Source organism: Rhinolophus ferrumequinum, chromosome 23, assembly GCF_004115265.2.
Source record: "Rhinolophus ferrumequinum isolate MPI-CBG mRhiFer1 chromosome 23, mRhiFer1_v1.p, whole genome shotgun sequence".
In the NCBI taxonomy this organism is placed as follows: domain Eukaryota; kingdom Metazoa; phylum Chordata; class Mammalia; order Chiroptera; family Rhinolophidae; genus Rhinolophus; species Rhinolophus ferrumequinum.
This window is the reverse complement of record NC_046306.1, coordinates 15,288,180-15,310,827: the sequence shown is the minus strand read 5'-3', so window position 1 is coordinate 15,310,827 and position 22,648 is coordinate 15,288,180. Positions and strand designations below refer to the sequence as shown.

Below are 22,648 nucleotides of genomic sequence, written 5' to 3'. Positions count from 1 at the left end.
CAAGATTATATAAGTAATTTCTAAGACTTTTCAACTTCACCCAGAAGGGGCCCAAGATGAGGGTTAATGAATGAACATGAAACGTGGACTTGGCAGCTACCAGGAGACCTATGCACCGCCCCCACCCCGACCCATTTTGTTAGCAGTGGACATTTCATTTATCCTCACAAAAGGAGAACTTTTGACCTTGGTCAGTGAGTATCATGTAGTTCCCAAAATCTTACAAAACTTATCCAAAACCATAGCACTAGTGAAGGAATGGGCTGAGCGACCAGACAGTGAGTTACTGAGAAAACTATTAATCACATCAAAACGGGAAAGGTCCCTGTGGCACTTGGGCTTTTTTCATAATACTCACAATACTAGTTTTGGGCTAGTTTTTCCAAGGGTGCGTCAAAGTTAGGCAAAGGAAGACAATTCTGCAGAGTCACATCCATGACTGTGTGTGAGCGACAGATGTCGCAGGTCCCAGGTCTTTCATGGCCACTTTGATGCTGCTCCGAAAGCCCCGTCACCAGCTTCCTTGACTCCTCTGTGAGGACAGACGAGGCGATGCTACTCGGTTTTCTCTCCTAATGACTGCGAGTCTGGGTTAACCTCCCGGTCATCGCTCCGAGTTTTATTTCCATGTGTAGTACTATTTCTACCGCATTCGTGCTTCTTAACACTCCTTCCTCTACAATGGAAATGTGCACTCAAAACCCTCGTAGCCCTAACGACCACACGTGCCTGCAGACTGTATCACCTAGCATACAGCACATACAAGTTTCCTGTTTTGTACTTATCTCAGCACCAAGCAAGGGGCTGGGATGAATAAAAATCCGTTATTTCCATAGTATAGGTTTGTCATCACTAACATCAGGATGTGTCCCATTCCAAAGAAATATTTTCAGCTGTACTATATACATCAGCAGGGCTGCATGGGTTTTCAATGATTATAGTTCAGATTTTATTTTTCTAGCTAACTTTTTCCACCTAACACTGCTTGGTCATCTTAGGGATTTTCATATATATATATATATATATTTCTTATTTAGAATCAGGTTATTTTTTAATATAAAAGACTATATTGCCCACCCCTGTGGTTCATTTTGAAATGCTTTATTAAAGCCTATTTTTCTTGCAATACTCCTTTAGGCAATACAAAGCCAATCTCTAAACCTTTTGTTCTTGGCATACTTACTCCTGTTATGGTCTTTCTGGTGAACAAGAAGCATGATTAGTTATTACTGAATTTTGATTAACTTGTAAAATCTGTCATCTTAGTTTAATTTACCTTGGTTAAGACGTTGGACGGGAAATGATAAATTTTCAAGATCAGAATTATTTACATGTCATTTTCTCCAAAGAAGAGGAAAAACGAACTCACAGGAATGAGGGTTTTTAAAGAGTGGACGTTTTGCTTGCTGCTACTTCTGACACCTTCGAATTGTGGAAAGAGAAAGGACCAAGTTTGATGGTTAATTTTATTGTTATACTGAAAGATTTCCTTACTGACTTACTGAATGTCAAGTACTTGATGAATTACCTTATTTAATGTTTAGCAATACCTTACAAGGCATTTAAATGATAAAAAATGAGGCTGAACTTGTCCAAAGTTACAAAGCTAAGTGGTAGAGTTTCAATCCCGTTCTATTGAATCAAACCCCAAGTTCTTCTAGAACATGGGTCTCCTCTCTGTCGGGCAACGAACTCTCTACACACATGCTCAGTCCTGAAGCCTGTGGACTACTTTAGCACGACTGTCATTTTCTATCTTCATGCTCTGCCTTTTCTTGTGGTTCAGTCATCAGAGTGGGCTATCACCAGAACTATAAGGGGAGCAGGACCAACTACTCCTGAAAATGTCTCCACTTAATTAACTCGCTCCTCTACCATAGCTAATATTAACTTTTAAATAAAAGCCCTGCCCTACTCATCAACCTTACTGTGAGGCATAAAATGAAAACCCCTCCAGCTGGTTGACATACCAAAGGACTTAATATGAACCAATAAAATCGTGAAAGAAACTCGAATTTATTTGGGGGTGAGTTTGGTAAAGAATGTTTGAATTGAAATAAAAACTTACCTTGAAGAACGTCTTAAAAATTAAACATGCGGACTATTTTGAGGGTTTGGGGTTCTCTTTAGTAAAGTGTTAACAACAGCGTACTAATATTCCACTCCTTGGCTATGCTATCTATAATTTAAATAGTCCCCTTTCTGACGGACATGTTAATTCTTTTCCCTTTTTGCTATTATAAACAAAGCAGCAAAGAAAGCCCTTATATACACAGTTTTGCACACCTGTCTAAATATATCCATAGGGTAAATTCCTGACAAATGGAACTGCATTCTCTATAATGTTTGTCTACCAGCTGATGACTCTACAGGGCCAGGACAGGAGGAAATCAGTGTGTAGAAAGCATTTCTTCACTGCTCTTCCTGTTAAGAATTGGCAGCAGACGAGTCCATTCATTTCCCCAAACAGGTTGTTCTGTTTGGTTTCACGAGGACCTACCTACTGGGGACCACTGAATCCCTGAGTCACCCTTTATCTGACTGGTCAGTGCTCCCTACGAGCAGAGGAGACGAGAGTAGCTGGTCCCACCCAACCTATTTGCACAAGGGTCCAGTGCAGGAAAGGGACACAGATCTCCTCGGTTACCAGGCTGTCATTCAATTCTGTGAAAGAAAAACCAGCCGACCAGAGACAGCCTGTTTCCAACACAGAGGCAGGTGTCCTCACCTCGCCTTCCTGAGCCACACTGGTTGGGGTGTCTGGGTTCCTTTGATATGTGACCACCTGTAGCACAGGAGTACCAGCTAAGGAAAAAGAGTCTGGCAGAATGGGTCGCACAGCGAGATGTTTTTACCAGCCCCCCCCCCCCTCCTTCACGACAGCAAATGTCAAACATCCTTTTAATTAGTTGACTATTTTCTCTGGGAAGAAACTTCCGAGGCTCATTGTAAATAAGAATTTTATAAATGAGAACGCTTTAAGTTTAATTAACTATCCAAAATGATAAATACATAAACTATAAAAATTGATCGCATCTCTCTTTACAAAAACTTGGAAAGCTGTTCCGGGGAGGAATACTTTCTCCTCTGCACAGCTAACTTTTCATAACATTCCAATTCATAGTTTTCATCACATTACTCCTATATGTAGTTTCTATGTGGAGGTGACCTGAGCCTAAGTAAAAATCCCAGTATTAAGTCATTCATACAGAGCTCGCAGTTTCCACATGGAGAATGGGAAGCAGGGTAACTACCAGAAGTTAAGACATGAGCCATAGCGGCCAGCATCTCCTCTCGTTAAAAAAGCACCAGTGCATGCTGGATGCATTCCCTTAAAAGATATGTGATCACTTACCTGCTTCTCTTTCTTCTGTATTTTCATTATCATCGATTGAAGGAAGATACTTATTTCTGTAAAACAGAAAAAAAGGGCAAAGATTATGGTAAAATCCAAAATAAAATATTTTAGATTATCTCAGGATTAAGTGTGACACCTGAGGAAAACACAGACTAAAGGATTACGCCTACAGAACATACCCCCCAAGTCCTAAGGAGAGCCCTGACCCTACCTAATCCTGTCCCAAACTCTAATGTATTGCTCCAGATGGGGTGGAGTCAAAAAGAGACTGTCTTTGTAGATGAAATAAGTTATAAAAGATGCTGGCATATTAAATGACAAATAAAACTAAAAGAGGAACCAGAAATAATGGCATGACTATACTGAGGTGTGGAGGAGAGGGGATGAAAATAAGCTCAGCCCTCATTTCTTCTGGAAGAAAATCAGTAAGTAATGTCTGCAATTGATAAAGCAAGAAATAGAAATACACACAATAAAAAAGAGAGCTGAAAGAGTTAAAAGTAGTTCTTTTGAAAAAGTGAGAGAGTTGCTGAGCTAAGACAAGTCACCCCTGCATATCATCATATGCTCTCCTGTTATTTGATGTTTTAAATCATACGTATATATTACTTGACAAAATGAATTCCATTCCAATATTTCATGACTTTTTAAATGACTATTTTTATGCTACCCGGGACTTAAGCCCATTTCCAACCCCACCACAATGCCTTTGATGCCAGAGAATTTTTGCTCTCAGAAATGACATTGGAGCACCATAGTAAGAAGAGGGCAGCAACTGGCATTAGATGTGCTCTGGAGCATTCTGGGAACAGAAAGAACTCTGCTCTAGAAACCCGGAACCTGGGGGCCGCATGAATCACTAACTAGTAAGTACCGCCTCGGGTCTGCAGCTCTCACCCTCCTCATATACAGTCAATGGAGGGGTGGCCGAATCTCAGCTGCCAGTCTAGCCAGGCACAGACACCGCCTCATCTGTCGTTGACTTTGATTTCGTCTGTCGTTGACTTTGATTTCGTGGGCATCCCACAGAGCTACAGAATCCCACTCCCTCAGGAAGCCACCCAGAGGTGCATAACTATCCTGTGTTCATAATTATTTCTCATATCCAGATGAATGAGATGTGCAGGCAGTAAGTAGAACTTTAAGATTCAAGTGAGACGATCCCATTTTCCAAGTGAGTTCATGGTGTGCGCTGGATGCAAACCGAGAAAAATGAAAGGCTTGTGATTCTAATCATCCTTGAGACCTCAATTATAGTTTATCAGTTTAATGTCTATCAATTCAGGGTCTTTTGCCTCCAAGAGTCAGAGGCATTTTCTATAAAAAAGGACTCTAAAATACTACCTGGACAGTGATGCTCGCAAAAAGCAGAGCAGCCAAGGAGGTTACGAGCTGACAGTGAGCAGGTAAGGAGGGGACGGGGAGGGATAGAATTTGCCAAAGCAGGAAAAGTAAAGTCAAGTTAGTCAAGGAGGCTAAGAAACACTGTGAGGATTAGCGTCTGACGCAACAATTAGTCACCTCAAGAAAACTGTGAATTCCAGAGAACGGGTAAGTGCTCTGAACCAGGGCAGTGCACAGAATTTTGCCCTCTAATCTTCATTATAGTGGAGTCAGTTCTAAGTAAATACTGTCAGTATAAGTTTATCTCCTTTATCTCTCAACTTTAAATTATCGGACTGCAGAAAACTAACATCCTCAAACGTGAAAAACTGTCACAAGTTCTGAAATGACGAAGGAAGTTTGGAAAATAAATCCAGCTAATAAATAGGGGTATTATCAATAATCAGACATACGTACTCAAAATTCTGCCCAACAAAATAAAATCATTTAAAAAATACATTCCACCAAATGCCAATAAAAACTACTTTTTATTATAGTATAAAGAACAAATATAATGCAGTAGAGACATCACAAAACACAATTTCCGATGAAGTATCACAAACTAGCATGAAATACACAGGGCCACCACACTGCCAGGATTGTGGGGAAAACAGGTACAGCTTTTCGTTGCTAATAGCACTTTTAATCGTCTCAGGCTTTCTGAAGAGCCCTCAGGCAATGTGCCACTGGATCTGTACCCTGCTGCAGTCCTTCTTGCTGCCAGTTCCACTTGAAAAATACATCCCATGGAAATAAGCCAGGAGGAAATAAACCTGAGCCTTAGAGGAAGCTCAGGGATGAGGTAGGGTGAAGTGTGAAAACGCCTATTCCAGCGGAGTTTGGAGATCAGAACACAGGCTCATGCTGATCACACACGCCCACCGCTTCTTGGGTCCCTGTCATCACAGGGCCTGAGAAGATCAGAGAAGGCAGATGAACACAGGCTGGAAAGAAGGGGGAAGAGGTGGGGCTGACTCAAGTATGGCGTGAATTTGATTACTCAGCAAAGAGAACAGGGTTGGAGGAAGAGAGAGGCGTGAAACCAAATCTCCACCCCATCCCCAATTTGTTCACGTGCAAGATAGTGCCACCTGCACCTTCAGCGACATTCATGCTGCACAGATAAGGCCACCCCATTCGCCGAGGTGGGGGTGGGGGGGGGTTTCCAAGTGAGCGGGAGCGATGCTACTCTGAGAATAAACTGCGCTAGCTCACTGAAAGCAATCTCAGCAGACCTCATGTATTACTGGGCACTTACTTAGACCACCCTGAGGGACTGTCACATACCAGCATCTGCCACCCACAGGATGACAGATATCATCAGCAACATCAATAGGTGTTCAATAAGCAGTTACTGACTTTTATTTCTCCAAATAGTACCTAATAATTTACAAAGCGCTCTCTTAAATTATCTCTACTTTTTTTTCTTTTTTACCTCTTTTATGGCACACGTTTAAAAAACACAAAACTACATCATCTTTTTGTAAGGCTAAATTTTACGTAGCAGGAATGGATGAATAGATGCGCCCGAAAGCATGTACTTCTGCACAATACTGGAAACGGTTTTACAGCCTCTGTTGCTGTGTTGCCGTCGCTCAAAAGTTGTGATTAAATCTTTTTGGTTCAATAAAGAACAAATTAAACAGTAATTTCAGCATCCCACAACTTAATTAGAAACATAATACAGGCATATTCTGAAATTCCTAACTGTGTGGGCAAATGAGGAAATTTGTCAGCAGGGGAAAAAAATGTGTATAACTTCTGAATTACATGAAAACTGGTGGGCCTCCCACTCCGCTCACTGCATTTCAGTGCTTATGTATGGATGCAGGATCTAATTACCTTTACAAGAAGATAAACTGCGAATCACATAAGAGCAAATAATATAAAAATTCCCCTTCCTTCTTACACTCACCCCCCTCACCGTGATTCCAGTACGAAAAATGAGTGCCAGGTTTCAATAAGAACATTTTGCAAGTTATTTTTATTACTATCTCTCTCTCCAGTTAAAAATTCTGCAATGGCCTGAGCCATTTCCAAGTTCCTCAGTGCTGCCATGGACACTTAAAAATAGTAAAACATCAGGTACACTCTATCCTACCATTCATTCACAGAAACCAACTACATTTACTATACCGTGAGAATTCTGCCCCCCTGACAATCCCTATGCAGTCCAAGGGGTCTATTTCACTATGAAAGTGTGTGTTTATGCACACACAGACAAGTGCACAAACAACAGACTGCTACCAGGGTCCCTTAAATGGAGACGGCAGGAAGGACAGGGAGCTTTGCTGTTAACAGGCCCCTGTCCCTTCCACTCTAACAGGCCCAATGTGACAAAGAGTACGTGGAAAGGAACTTTCACAATCAGATACACTTCAAATTTTCCACAGTGCGCATGTATTTTTATAACCTATGTATGCCCACTCTTAACTTCGAGGCTGGCTCCTAAGAACCACGCTAACAACAGCAGGCACAAACAAGGCAATCCCACCTTGTTACAAGGGGGGGAATTTAAAAGGGAACAGGAAGGGAACATGAGGAATGGTAACTCATTTGGAAAGCATTACTCAAGAAAGCAGCTGGGGGGCCGGCCCAGTGGCTCAGGCGGTTGGAGCTCCGTGCTCCTAACTCCGAAGGCTGCCGGTTCGATTCCCACATAGGCCAGTGGGCTCTCAACCACAAGGCTGCCAGTTCAATTCCTCGACTCCCGCAAGGGATGGTGGGCTGCGCCCCCTACAACTAGCAACGGCAACTGGACCTGGAGATGAGCTGTGTCCTCCACAACTAAGATTGAAAGGACAACAACTTGACTTGGAACAAAGTCCTGGAAGGACACACTGTTCTCCAATAAAGTCCTGTTCCCCTTCCCCAACTTAAAAAAAAAAAAAAAAAGGGCAGCTGGGTGTTGGGGCATGCGACCTTCCTTAAGTCCTTCTCAAACCAACCACCTCTTACCAAGACTCTTGAAAACCATTCTTGACCACAAAGAGGGTGCAGGCAACGGGCAATGTATCCCTCAACTCTCACTTCCCCACCTTTCCACCTTTCACAACCTGGACAAATTCATCTGTCTTTTGATAGGCTTGGAGCATTCCCCAGGAGGATAACAGCAAGGGGTTGAAGCCCAAAAGCAGAGTGTAAATCCAAGCTCTAACAATGATCGGCCAGGTAAAACCTCTTCCAGACTTGGTTTCCTTGTCTGTAAAATGGGGACAGTAACTATCTCAGGGTTTTAGAATCAAAAGGGATGAGAATCTACAGTGTCTGCCACCTGGTGAACATTAGCCACATGGCAGCTATGAGAGTGGCCTGTCCCTGTGGGCCTCCCTCCGGTGTCAGGGGAAGGTGGCCCTCTCTCTGGAGGATGACTAACCCTCCCATTGGTACTTGGTACTTGGAATCCATTTTCTCCCACTTCTCGGCCACCTCAGACTCGGGGTTCCTTTGCAGTTGCTCTTTCCTCGTCAGTGATGCCTTCCCTAACCACCCAACAGAAAACACTCCTTCTCCCCTCCACCTACCCCCGCTCCTGTCCTCTTACCCTAGATGTTTTCCTCCTGGCACTTGTTACTGCTTGACATTGTATGACGTCTAGTTGATTGTAAATTCATGACCCGGGAGACACGTGAATGTAAGCTTTGTTTTGTCCACGCTGTGCACCCACTGGGCTCATAACTGGTGCTCCATAAACATCTGTTGAATGAAGAATCATCTCCTCTCCTATCACTAGATCTCTGCATACAGTTCTCTTCAACAAAGAAACAGGTTCGACTAGATCTTAAAATAGTAACTATACTAACAAATCCCCCACATACCTGAATTTTCACTTCCTCCCATGTTACTTCCCTAAAGTTGTTCTTATCAATGACTCCTTAGCTGCTAAATCCAATGGGCATTTTTAGGCTTTATTCTGACTTCCTCGCAGCACTTTAAACTATAGACCACTTCCTTCTCTTAAAATTCTCACTTCACTGGTTTCTTGGGGGTCATTCCCTCCTGATTTTCCTCTGATTGCCGGTTTCCAAAGCTCCTCTTCCTCACTAAGCTCCTCCTTATTATAAGGCCTAACCCTTAAATGGCAGTGCCCTCCAGGTTCAATACTCTTAATACCACAAGGGCTCCCTGAATTCTCTCAATTCCCAAACTTCATCTCCCTACACCACGACCACTGCACATTTCCAAATCCAAGCCCTCCTCCTGGCCTCCAAGTGGGCACGTCCAACTGCATCCCGGCCAGTTCCAATCAGGTATTCCACAGATGCCGCAAAACCCCCACAACTCCTCCCAAATCAAACTCTGTGCTACCTTTATGCACATACACATCTGTTCCTGTGCTCTCCATCAAAGGCTAATGTCCCACGAACTGCCACGCAGCCCAAAATTTGGTCATCCTTACTTCCTTCCTTTTTTTCCCTTTGCTCCTTTATGATTTCTGAACCCTTTGTTTCCTCCCCAGTCCACTTCTTTAGTTTACTCCCACTTTTTGTCTTTTTTTTTCTCTCTTACCTGAAATAGCCTCTACTGTTTATGCCTCCTTCCCTAATTCCATTATTCGGTTCATTGCACCAAGAGTACATTTTCCTAAAGTATAAACAAAATCCGATTGTATATCTACAGTGTCTTCAGAAAACAATACAAATTCCACATAACACAGAGCCCTGCCTAAATGAGGTGGCCTCTGGTCCTTGTCAGCGGCTGACGTTACCTTCTACCATTCATCCAACTATACTGAACACTTGCAGGCTCTGAAACCAACCCTGTTCACTCAGGTTTTATTTAGGCGACACCTCCATTTTGCAAATTCTTCCACTGCCCTTCCTTCCTCTCCAGTCTCTTGTCCTTCAAAACTCAGCTCTGGTGTCATGTTCTCCAAGACGCCGTATTCAACTTCCCTAGACCGTGAAAGCATCTGGTGAAACGCACGAGAGCAGCTCCAGCACCATGATACACCATCTTTTCCCCTTTGCGTGCCGTCAGCTTTTAAGTGCCCGTGCACCCTCCGGGAAGGAACTCTGTTCTGCAGTATTGAGCCCAGTGCCTGACGTGTGGACTCTTACATGATTGTCCATGGAATCAGTGAGCGAATAAGTGGGAAAACGGTGTTTACAGAAAAGGCTTTGAGCTCCCGCTTTCTTCACCGTAACTGGTGGCCTCTCGCTTGTTTTTCCTTTCCTGTTTATTCCGTTCTTCCAGTCCAATCAAATTTCTCAGCATTCTTCATTCAGACTTTTTCAAAGTAATACATGTACTTAGCTTAAAAATTCAATACAAAGCCTAAAAAAAAAATATTTCCCGGATTCTACTCCTCCCTATTCCTGATTCACTCTTCCCAAAGGTAGTCATTTTATCTTTAGCTGTTCCTTCTGCTACTTTCCATAATATTTCTAAAAAAAGATGCTAATACTATTTTTTCCCTATTTTAAACATTATTCTTTTGGTTTCTTCCTATGAAACAGGAGTTGGCAAGTATTTATTATAAGCCATATAATAAATAGTTTAGGCTTTGCGGGCCATATGGTCTGTGTTGCAACTATTCAATTCTGCCGCTACAGGATAAAACCAGCCATAGACAACATGCAAATGAGTGTGGCTGTGTTCCAATAAATCTTTATTTATAAAAACAAGTAGCCCCCTGCTACAGAAGATGAACTGTTATTGTCCCAATATAGTTATCACCACCATTATTTATTAAATGAATATTCAATGCACAGCTAAGCCATGAACTATACTATGCTAAAAATCTTTTTTTTTTTTTTTGGTAATTTTCCCCCTAAAAATAGTTAAGTATCTCATTTCAAAATTTGCCCTGTTTTCTATGAACCAATAACTTATCTCAAAATGCTCCCCCTAAACCTTAAAACTCATCTCAACCTGAGTTCAGTTTTTTTCCCTTGCGTCGGTGAATCTGGGGTTTTATTCTCTCCAATCTGCTTCAAAGCTACTACCTTCCTGAGACTTCTCATCACCAACCTCCTGGGGATTCATTCCCTTTGTTCCTCTCAAAAGTGGACGTCTATGTTTCATTTCTCTAGGTTGACTCTCATTTTGGTGAATCACAATGTCCATTAACGCTCTAGAAAATGAACAAGAGGTAAGTTTTTGAGATTTTCATGTGTGAATATGTTTCCGTTCTACCTTGATGGTCTGGGGGGTAGCAAATTACAGGCTGGAAATAGATTTCTCCTCAGAATTTTGAGAGCACTGCGTCATTGTCCTGTTCCTTCCACTACCTATTAAGGAATCCAAACCATTCCGATGCTTAACCATTTGTATATATAACCTCTCTTCCTTCTCAGCAAGTTTTTAGGATAGTGTTTTCACAATGATGAGCCTTGGGGCTATTTTCATCCATGAGACTGGGCATCTGGTTTCACAATCTGGAAACTCTTGCTTCAGTTCTAAGAAATCTTTCGTATTATTTCTTCATAACTCCCCATTATTTTCTTTTTATGGAACTCCTATTGCTGTATTTGAATGATGGACCTTCTGGACTGTACCTCTACTTTTATCTCTTCATGCTCTGTTTTCTGGGAGGCTTCCCAAACTTTATCTTCCAGCCCTTCTTTATTTTTATAACTAACATTTTTAGTATTCAATAATTCTTTTTTTTTTTTTGTACTCTGTTTTATTTTTTTTAGTCTAAGCTCATGCCAACCAACCAACAATGGAAGGGCATTTGACTGGCAAATGGTCACTCTTTACTTTTAAAGAAAATCCTATGACCTAGTGGAAATATTTCTGCACGACTAGAATATTCAAACTGGGGTGAGAAAATGCTTCTGTAATAATCTTAAGGATTTCCTGTATTTTCAATGCTCTGGATGAGAAGTTTTATTGTCCATTAAAGGTAGTAAGTACAGCACCAAAATACAGTGAGGATGTACACAGACACAGACACACACACACACACACACACACACACACACGAATGAATTCTTTTTGGTGCCTAGACGTTTTCTTTGGAACATGGAGAATTTGTAAATTACATGAACTTCTGTGAAAGTTACCTTTTGTGTATAGCTTAGGTGAGAGGAAAATCTGCACAGGTTGATCTTTGATGCTCTCAACTACAGGGCAGAGATAACCTATCACACCACCTTAATCTCGTGACTACAGGTCAAAGGCATTCACATGTGTAAACTAAAATAGGGGGCATGAGAACAGGGCCCTATCTATTTGGATGACTACTATATATCGAATTCCTAGCACAGTACTTGATCAATGAATAAATTCAATATATTAATATTACATATGGATTTATTAATGGGGGGGTCAAAAGAGAAGAATCATACTGGTGTAAGAGCAATATACCAGGCTAAAACCCTTCTCTCCAAAAATGTAGATGCCTAAGTTCAAATATCTGCCAAACATTACTAGTAAAAAGGCACGGTATGGTCAACTTCCAAACCGAGGGGGAGCTCCGCTCTGTTTTGCTGGCTGGAAAGTACACGACTGCCGCTAATATTAACTTAAGATACTTTGCTCCTCAAAAGAAAAGTGTTTTAAACATTTAATGTATTATAGTAAAAGCTTTGTTACCCTGTACATGGGCAATGCAAGTCAAAAGGCAAATCAAGAGTACTGATTTTAATCCTTGTCTGTGAGAAGACATAATCAGCAGTTAAGAGTAATAACCACCTCCTAGTAAACTGCTGTTACTGGACCAAGAGTTCTAGAAAAGTCCATTTGAGAAGCTTCCTATTGGTCAACTGCATTACCAACAAGGCTTTTCCTAACTGAATGCATCTCCTCTGGTTATTCAAACTAATCACTACTGATTTCAACGAAGGCCCTGTGTTGCTATATTTCCTTACTGCAATCTGTTGTGTCTGAGATGGTATAAAGGTGTAAACTAAAGAAGTTCTCTTTCACCGACTAGGAACATATCAACAGTGCTGCAGTCACAGAATCAGAACTGAATGGGACTTCTGACATCACAAAGCCAAACACTTTGATTTTAATGATGAATGAGGCACATTTGCATAATACAGAAGGAAAAATATCAACTTCAAATCCCAGTTCATCTTTTCAATCAGAGAAAATCATTTAAAACTCCTCATCTGGTGATAAAAAACAACTTGCTTGATAAGAATCACTATTAAGGACAGTAGTAGAAGCAAGTGGCCAGGCACTACCAGAGCTATCAAAGATCACGTTATAAAGTAAAACCAGACTGTGTTTTTTTACATTTTCATTAGACCCTACGCCTTGTCAATGGACCCAGATCAGGGACGCTCACATCTGTGAACAAAGGACTGAAGAAACCAATCTCCTGACAGCCACGACCACTCAAGGTTCAGAGCCCTGAAAATTCACAGTACAACCTTATGTGGAAAGACAAAGAGTTTTACAAACGACGTTCCATATTCAGGCTCAAGGGGTCTCACCAGTAACACAAGACTTTCTGACTCGTTACACTTTAATACCTTTTGTGGATGAAGAATACCCATAGCAGAACACACAGGTAGTATGATTTGTAGCATTTATTTAATCTCCCTGGGTCTCAGTTTCTTCATTTGCAGAACAGGGACAAAACCATCTTTTGGGAGATGAGTTCTATCCTGGACAGGCTCAGTTTGAAGGAACAGTCAACACAGAAACATAGTGAAGGCAGAGAACTTAAAGCTCAAGCAATACAATCCTTTTATCTTAAGATAAGGAAACTAAGAGTCAGAGCTGTCTGGTTGCCCAAAGGCTCACAGTTATTCGGAAGTACAAGAATTAGATTTCCTGGGTTCCAATTCCGCCCTCTTGGCACTACATCAAGCTGCCTTGTAGGCAAATGAAAACAGCATAAGGTGAGAGGTCAGGGTATGGAGAGGTTCTATATGAGACCTCAGCGAGTTGGCAGAGGTGAGAAAGATATTCATTCTGTAGATAAATTACAACAGTCTAGAAAAAGACAGAAAAGAAAGCCCATGTGGCAAAACAAAACAAAAACAAAAACAAAACACACAAAAAAGCAGACTGTAGTAGAGGATGGTTTTGACCCATCCATGGGGTGAACAGGAAGCAACTAAAACAACTATTATTCATTTGGACCTTTTAAGCACATTTTAGACAAGATGGATGGACCCTTCAGATAAGATTACATACAAGAGAACAAAATATACAAATTATTCATGATAAACGTAGATAAAACCTTTAGGGAATATAACAGCAAGTAATTCTGTTTAAATTCTTTACTTTTGTAAAGCCTTCCACTTCAATTCTGAATTGTTAAAACAAAATTGTTTCGGAGCAAATTACAGTACGGAACAGAGGCTATCTGATAGCGATCCAAGACAGCAGGAAACAAAGTAAACACATTAACAGAATCGTAATACAGACAATACTCAGCAGAGTTTTTACTTTGGAATAAATAATAAAAATCACATATTTATGGTCATCCAGGCTCCACACTCTATTCTACAGGAAACAGAAGAGCGAGCCCAAGTGCTACAACCTGGAAACATCAACTAAATCTGTGGAATGCCTTGCGCTGAAAAGATGGGCTTTCCCCCTCTTTCTACAACTCTATTTTGTTTAAAGTAAAATAAAAACCCAAGGTTCTTCCAAAGTGGTTTTTCCCCATTGGATTCTGAATCTGACACAAATTTCTTTCCATTCAAGTTTAAGGTGAAATCCCGAATCCTGATTCCACATCTGACATGAAATCGCCTGCTGCGAACCCTGACAGATTCCACAGTCATTTCAGTCTCCTACACGCTGCTCAACTCTTGACACCCCCTGCACTTGCCTTAGGGTCCAGGAATTTTTGTGTAATAGAAATTGAGAAGGATATTTTTAAAGCCCTGGATTTTTAAAGGTTGAAACAGTTCTTAATCCTCTCCCACACTCAACTCCCCTCTCCAAAACCTAAAAGGGAGAGAGTACTGTGATAAATGCAGACCCAGTCTGTAGATACAGAAAGCACGACGCTGCGCGATGTTCTTGCGAAACAAGCCCAGATAGCCTGGGCTGAATGGTGAGGCGGGTGGCAGGAAACTCCTGCCAGTAAAACGCCTTGGCTCTCCAAATCTGGGTTACTACACTAAGAGTAGAAACTGCAGGCAAATTTAAGGCCACCTTAGGACAAAAATCTGTTCACACCATCTACATTATGTGTGGTCCATCTAATGTGCCTACAAATTGCTATTTTAATTTATTAGCAAACAACATATTGTTAAAACTACTGACTTCTCACACCTAAATAACTACTTAACTAGAAGTAAAACTCAGCAGATTTTCAGATTGGCATGTGGCGCTGTCTTAGAAGGACTGGGGTGACAGATGACACAACTCAGGTCCAGAATGAGCAGAACCACAAAGCCTGTTTATCTGGTAAGGAGAATCAATTTCCAGATCAAAAGACAACCATTTTGAAACATAAATTTAACTTTTTCATACCCATAATCTCCCACTGACATTACATTATATTTATACTACGCGTCCCAACGCTCCCTTCCATTCTCAGCACAAGCACTGACAACCAGCTGTGATGATGGGATTCGAGACTGTTCTAGATAGAGATGAGCAGTTTGGAGGACAGCAAATTTCCAACAGCCACTCTGGAATACATACATGCGCAGAAGGAGAGCCCTACCTTCAATCACCGGCTCTTTCCTTAAGATGCTACATTTGTAAACGAAGCCCTTTACTGGTGGCATAGTAGAAGCCCAGGCCAGTAACAATAATACGAAGTAAATAAAAGTCAGAAAACCCTCCCTAGCCTGTGTGTGAAATCCAAGTATCAGTTCTTAAAGGCTCAGCAGATTCCTAAAGGAGTTGGTGACAAAGCTGCATGTCACAGAGAAGTACAATAAAGGCAGCCCCCCAACACAGGAATACAAAATTATAACCCTCCTGAGGATCAAGAGACGGCATCAGATTCACCTTCAGGTCCCCTGTGTTGTAGGACAGGACCTACAATGCATTAAATACCCATATACTTGCTTGGGTGAGTACATGGATTGAGTCTATAAATGAAAAGACCCCCTTGCTAGTTTCACCACTCACACTATTTTCTTCCCTCTACTCTCAAATGACTTAAGGGTCAAAAAATAAAAGAAAATAATTTTTGCAAGGGATTCATGCCAGGTTCTCAGCCTTCTGTGTTTCGTGGCTGTGGTAAGCCTTACTCTGGCCAAAGCCTCTCCAGATACAAGAGGACCACCAGCCACGCAAAGCTCAAGAACGCTCTCATATCCTACATACGAGATTGTACACAAAAGTAGGTAATTCCAAGTCTATTACTATTATTCACTTTAATTTAACAATGACTGGACTTGAAACAGATGGCGCCACTTTAAAATTCACCCTAAATTCTATCCCCAGTATAATGGCAGAGTTTCTTTGCGACCTTTGCTTTCTGGGAATACAACTCCTGTCTAGATTCCATATCCATCTCCCAGATCCAGGTACAACTGCCAACGTGGTGGATGCCTTAGATTCTGCACTCAGGGTTACCTGCTCCTGAACAAACCACAGTACTGAGCTGCTTCGCCTGCAGCTTTTCAAAGCCACACACTGAGTCTCTCCCATCACCACCAATTCCAGAACCAACGCCATGGTTCCTCTTATGATTAACCCCTGCATTGCAGGCTCCCAAATCTCTTGGGCAGAAGAAAAGGGATCTGGTGATTTACCAGCTGCTATAAGAGAAGGGTATATCACGGCAAAGATAACGCTTACAGAGAAGAACAGTGATATTTTATTTCGACTAAGACAAAAACAACAACAACCATCTTATAAGCTGCTGTTCGAAGATGTGGTAAAAAGGGCAACAAAAGGAAGTGGAAGTTGCTCTCCAGAAGGCCTCGGCAGTAACAATTTGATCCCAAATGAAAAGAAAGGTATTCTGCCAACATTTTGCTGAATGAATGAGATACCTGTTTTCTGACATTAAGTTGCACAGCCCTCAAACAAGTTTTAAAAAAAAATACAGAAAGGTTGAGATAGTATGGATTATTTTGTATTTCCCCTATTCTAGACTGACTCTTATTTTTAAGTTTTACCTTTGGAATCAGACTGTATCGCATTTTAACTCGTATTGAAGTACACTACGCATTTTAAAAAAGTATAGCTCTTCACAAACTGCACACACCCAGGGAGCCAGCATCCATATCCAGAAACAGTACTGTCGGCACAACAAAAGCCCTCCCTGTCCATGCTCCTTTCCGTCACTATTGCTTTTCTCCGGGTAACCGCTAGCCTGACTTCTAACGGCACAGATCCGTTTCGCTTGCTTCCTTACCTTATAAAAGTGGGGTTCTATAGTATGTCCTCTCGTGTCTGGCTTCTGAGCCAGTTATCAGTTCACCGCCTCTCCACTCCAGATTCACCCTTCAGCACCTGCTCTGTGATAATGCACTGGACTCAAGCGCTTCTCCTTCACAGAGGCCACGATGTTAAGCTTGGTCAGCAGAGGGCCCTGGAGGGAAACTGAGGGAGGAAGGGAGCTTGTCTTTGAGGGTCAAGGGCGCAGTGCTTTTGCTTGTTCTTGCTCCTGCTCCAGGTCACCAGTGAAAGTATTCAGGGACATCTGTCTGGTGGTCTCTGGCCCAGCTGCAGGCCCAGAGCGTTAGACTGTTTTCTCATTCTCAGAGATGATCCGGAAGCTTTCGTTGGCCAGGGTAGGTCCTACCTGTACTTGAAGATAATGAAACCATCCCACAGTTTTTTTCTTCGCTAGGATAAATATTCCCAGATAGTTAATATTATCACTTAATACCCCACATCTTTTCTGCTTGCTTCTGGAAACTTGATATTCTGTAAACTTCTTAATTTGCAAAGTCAAAAGCTGAACTACTTTATCTGGTCAAAGTACTATCAACCCTCGTAAATATCCACCTGAAGCCAAGTCAAATCTTATGGTGAGGTGCTGCACATGCTACTATTAAGAAGCTAGGAAAGACGAGGACTCCATCCATCAGGCACTGCGCTGCACATTCTAGAGAATATGGGGATACATTACGAGATGTGGAAACCAGAAAGACACAAAATTATTACGTGTACATGATGTGACTGTTCCTCTTCTAAGCCGTAAGAAACAGTCTGAAAACTACGAGAACCAAGAAAAAGAATTTATAAGATGGTCAGAAAATAAATATCTTCATGCAAACATCAGTAACTTTGTGAAAAGAAACCCCAGCTTTCTTCACGTATGCAGTTGCCGCTGCTCCCATCATGCACGCCAAGTGAAAGCAACTCGACTACGCTGGCTGTGACTCCAGGGACTGGTGCCAAGGCAGAGGCCCACTGACACAGGCCAGACATGACAAGACAACCTCCTATAGTACAGAACAGAACGGCACCCACGCCATCTGCCAAAAGCCCACACAAGGGCAGCTCACCTTTAGCTTGTCTTTAACACAATCCCAGGGACAACTACATTAGCATATGCCCAACATAAAATTCATCTTGAATTTCTATTACACCAAAGTCAACCATTTCTCAAACTTCTCCCTCTCGAATTATGGTTTAGCCTGTGTCTGAGGAGCTGGCCGCTTCACTCAGCAACCAGCAAGAGAAGACATGCAGACAGCCACCAAGGAAACCCAAGAACTGAATCTGTTTCTTAAACTGTAAAATTAGGGTGTTTGACCTAAGGTTTTAGAAATCCTCTCTTAAGGATTCTATGCCCTGACATCCTATAATCCTATGACCCCAGAACATACAATACTTAGTACTTACTAAGAGGAAAAAACCACCACGGGAAATGAATCCTACATTAATATGTTCCCTACTTTCCCGAGTTTTCCATTCTCTAGGTGAATAAGAAAGCTGGCTTCAAAAAGAAAAAAACAACATAGGATGGTAATATATTCTTTTTTTCCTTCAAAAAACTTACTAAAAAGGAAAGGCTGCACAGAAGTCAGGAAGATGAGTCAGGAAATCTGTTTCTGTTAGAAGGCATGAACATCTTTACTTTAAAAAAAAGTGGTAAGTACTTTAAGAAATTTTCTAAATTTGGGAAAAATTAACCATGCAATAATGATTATCAAAATTATATACAGTGTCAATATTTGAATGTGTAACTAGAATAAAATTAGGAAACATGTTGCCTTTAAATCCATCCTCACTCTTATACCTAGAGAATCGACTGCTTGAGGACTTCCCTGTTAAATCTTACCAGTTTGAAGCTTCAAACACTGACGAAAAGACACCTAGATAAACCCATCTCATTAAGCTCCTGACCTAAGGAAGCTTCCTCTTATCCCCTATCAGTGATAACCACGGGTTCAAACCATAAGGTTGTTACAATGTTCAGATTCTTAAGGATCTAGTCATTTTCTTGTCCACACAGATTAACCTCTTCTCAGACCAGTACAAAACAAGTATAATTCAAATATAAAAAGAGAAATGTGGAGACTTTTCTATGAAAGAACATGACTGCTCAAATTATTCACAGTTTCCATCTGAACTGACATTTGGTGGAAGTAATAAATTCGCTTGCTGAAGTGAAAACAGAATGACGGGAAAAGAGAGGGAGAGAATTATTTAACAGTTTGTTAAAATATGTGACACATTACCTCAATTTTTAAAAAATCACTTAGTAAGGAACAAACAGGACAAGATCACCCACAGTCCTCCTGACTCCTGGTTCTGTAATCGAGGCACCTATGACTGCTATCTATTATATTTTGGAGAATTTTAAAAATTGTTTTTATGGTATTGGATACTAGCTATATCGCTCTCTGCTCATATAATATGAAATTGTGTAGCTAAGATCTGGGTGGCTGTTTAGAGAGCAAGTAGCTTAAACTTCAATGCAAAAAGGTCCCACAATCAGAGTAGTATCCTGTGTGAATCTGACCTAACTTCAAGCTGCCTGCTAGGTTTCCCCTGTGACCTTTCCATCTATTCTCAACCCATAGGCCCTCCTACAGCAGAAGATATTACCAGAGCCTGGAGGTGTTTCTGCCTCCATCTAAGGTCAAGTTCAGAGATTTTTAAAAAGGTTTTGGAGTAAGAATGTTTGTCCCTCCACACGGACATGTTATGTTTGTATCTCTAGATTTATATACATACACACAAGGAAACCAAATATATATATATATATATATATATATGTGTAGATTATTTACATTACATATGAATATAAATAGATTATCCTCCAGGGCTAGTAGGACAGTACACTTGAGGTATTTTTCTAGTAATAATGAGACTACATAATCCACTCTGTCCTTTTAAGCGCACAAATTCAGCCAACTGGGTCCAAATCCTAGCCCTTGCCATCCATTAGCAGTGTGACCAGGTCAAATCACTTAATCTCTCTGCCTCAGTTTCCTCATGTGTAAAACAGGATAATCATGTGAGGTTTAAATAAATTAGTACATGCAAATTACATAGTGTCTGACATATAGAAGTACTACATAAAGTCAAATATTACCATTGATACTTACACGACAGCCGACTAGGTAGGATTACAGGAAAAATATGTGACCACAGCAGTGAGAATAAATAACCTATATGGATTCAAGTAACCTATATGAATTCATGATCCATAATCCCCAACCAAAGTAACCACAGAATTTTATTATCCTTGGGGCAAGCCCTAAGTCAGGTAAAAACATTTCACAAAAAGCATGGTAATCCCAAAGCAGGAGTCTAGCTCAAAATCTGTTCCCAAAAAACCTTTTAAAGACAACTAATTCAAAAGCAAATAGGGTGCATTTAATTTGGCTACACACACAACTTTTAAACATTCTTTTCTACATGATACTACTTTTACTAGATATAATCAAAGAAAACAATACTTTGAATAAATGAATTTTTCAGACACCTCAGAGTTTATATGCAGTTTTTTAAAAAGTTCTTAATCAAAAATTTTCATTTCAGGAGTGGCCAGTTAGCTCAGTTGGTTAGAGCCTGGTGCTCATAACACCGAGCTTGCCGGTTCAATTCCCGCATGGGCCACTGTGAGCTGCGCCCTCCTTAAAAAAGAAACATAAAAAACTGTTTTTTCATTTCGTTTTCTACAGTCTTCTTAAAATGCAACAACAGTGAAATAAATGACTCAGACAACAATCATCAATGAATGTTAAACTAAGACCATTAGATGAAAGGCGAACAGACCTGGGAATCTGCAGGTTGTCAGAATGTTCCCCATGGATTTTCTTGGTGAAAATCTTAACAAAGGGCTATGTCAAAATGAACCGACCAATCAATCTTAGTGTACAAAGTGAAACAATCAAGCCTTATAGTGTGCTAATGTGAACAGAAAGCACAATACACTTCCAATGAGTAATTTAAAATACGAATGATTACAAAAATAGTTAAGTTAAGCCTCTAGCTACCATGTTTCCCAGAAAATAAGACCTAGCTAGACAATTAGCTCTAATGTATCTTATTTTAATATAAGACCCGGTCTTATAATATAATACCGGGTATAATAATAATACCAGGTCTTATATTAATTTTTGCTCCAAAAGACACATTAGCGCTGATGGTCTGGCTAGGTCTTATTTTCGGGGAAACACGCTACCTCTTTACTAGTAACACAGAAAGAGTAACATGTTATATACAAACACGATACAACCAGCAAAATCCATAGTGTGGGCAAGGGGACTGACTCAGTTTCTTCAAGAAATAGGTGACATAACCAAAAAAAAAAAAAGAGGGTGAATTATTATAAATCAAAAGAGATTAAAGAAATGTATCAATCAAATGCATTAGGTAGACCGTACTTGGACCTGATTCAAAGAGTTAACTGTAAAAAGACATTTTTTTTTGAGAAAATCAAGAGAAGAGATTCAGTACTAGGTAACATCAAGAAATGAGGCTATAAGGAATTTATGGGGTATGACAATGTCCTTTTCTATAATGTCCATATCTGATAGACATGAACATTAAAATATTTATAGGTGAAATAACAGGCTGTCTGGGATTTTCTTTAAAATACTCTGGGTCAGAAAGAAAGTGGGAGGGGGATACATCAAACAAGAATGGCACGAAGATTCGTTGTATTCGTCTCTCTACTTTTTGTGTATGTGAAATTTTTCATAATAAAAAAAATTTTTTTAAGATTAAAGGAAAGAAGAGACAGGAATTCACAACCAAATCTAAGTTTGGCCACTATTCATGAGTCCTGAAAAACTGCAGAAAGCCTCTTACAAAACAAACACCAAAGAAGCTGACAGTAGCGGCCTCTAAAAACTGTAGGGAGATACTTCGGGCAGATTTCTTTTGTCAGCAGACATTCTCGCTACAACATTCCTGGGAGCTGTGCTTTCTGAGAAGCAATGTTCTGTTACCAAGGTGTAAACAAGATGTCTTGATACCAAACTGAACTCTTCCAGCTTCTTTTCCCTGAGAAACTTTTTCAATTAAACTAATTACCAAAACATATATTTTATAATGGCTTGTATATTTACAGGTCAGATATATCACCTGTTTCTTTCCAAAACTTAAAAAAATATACAAATAATTATCCTTGTTCCACTACTATCCATAATAGTGGTGGACTGCATTTATAGAAGAGGGTATTGTTCAAATGTCATGACCACTAATCTAATAAAGCGGTTCAGAAATACAGGCAGCATGGCCATACAAGGAATAATTCTCTTTGATCTATAACTGTTTTGTACCCGTTCTTGTTAGGTAAACAGTGAATCCCGAATAATGTACTTTACCAGCCTTAATAATATTTTCCCAATAGCTGTCTGCCAAATATTTTGAATAACTCCCACCACACTATCATCACCTTTCTATGATTCCCCCTGGACTTTACATTATCTTTGAACATGATTTGGTCAATAATGGTGGTAAAAAGGAAGAGACACTATAAAAGCAAACAATAATAAACAATGCCTAAAGGTTAAGGATGACTACAGTTTTGACATATAATTGAAAATGAACTCTAAGATTAAGTGCCTTTGGTCCTAAGGAAAGCTGATTGGGAACTCTATTTCTGTATTGACA

At 40.5% G+C, this 22,648-nt stretch overlaps 1 protein-coding gene across 3 annotated transcripts in view; it reads right to left on the bottom strand.

Annotated features, from left to right (window-relative positions):
• Nucleotides 1–22,648, bottom strand: part of CHD6 (chromodomain helicase DNA binding protein 6) — a 181,118-nt gene that overhangs the window by 128,332 nt on the left and 30,138 nt on the right. For 2 of the 3 annotated variants that reach the window (XM_033094538.1, XM_033094537.1), the window contains exons 2-3: nucleotides 16,980–17,369; nucleotides 3,356–3,411 (exon numbers count right to left, since the gene is read on the bottom strand). In XM_033094538.1, coding sequence (XP_032950429.1) covers nucleotides 3,356–3,388 — 33 coding nt within the window. In that variant the 5' untranslated portion in view covers nucleotides 3,389–3,411; nucleotides 16,980–17,369. The remainder of the gene's footprint in view (nucleotides 1–3,355; nucleotides 3,412–16,979; nucleotides 17,370–22,648) is intronic. The other variant, XM_033094536.1, reaches the window with a different exon arrangement.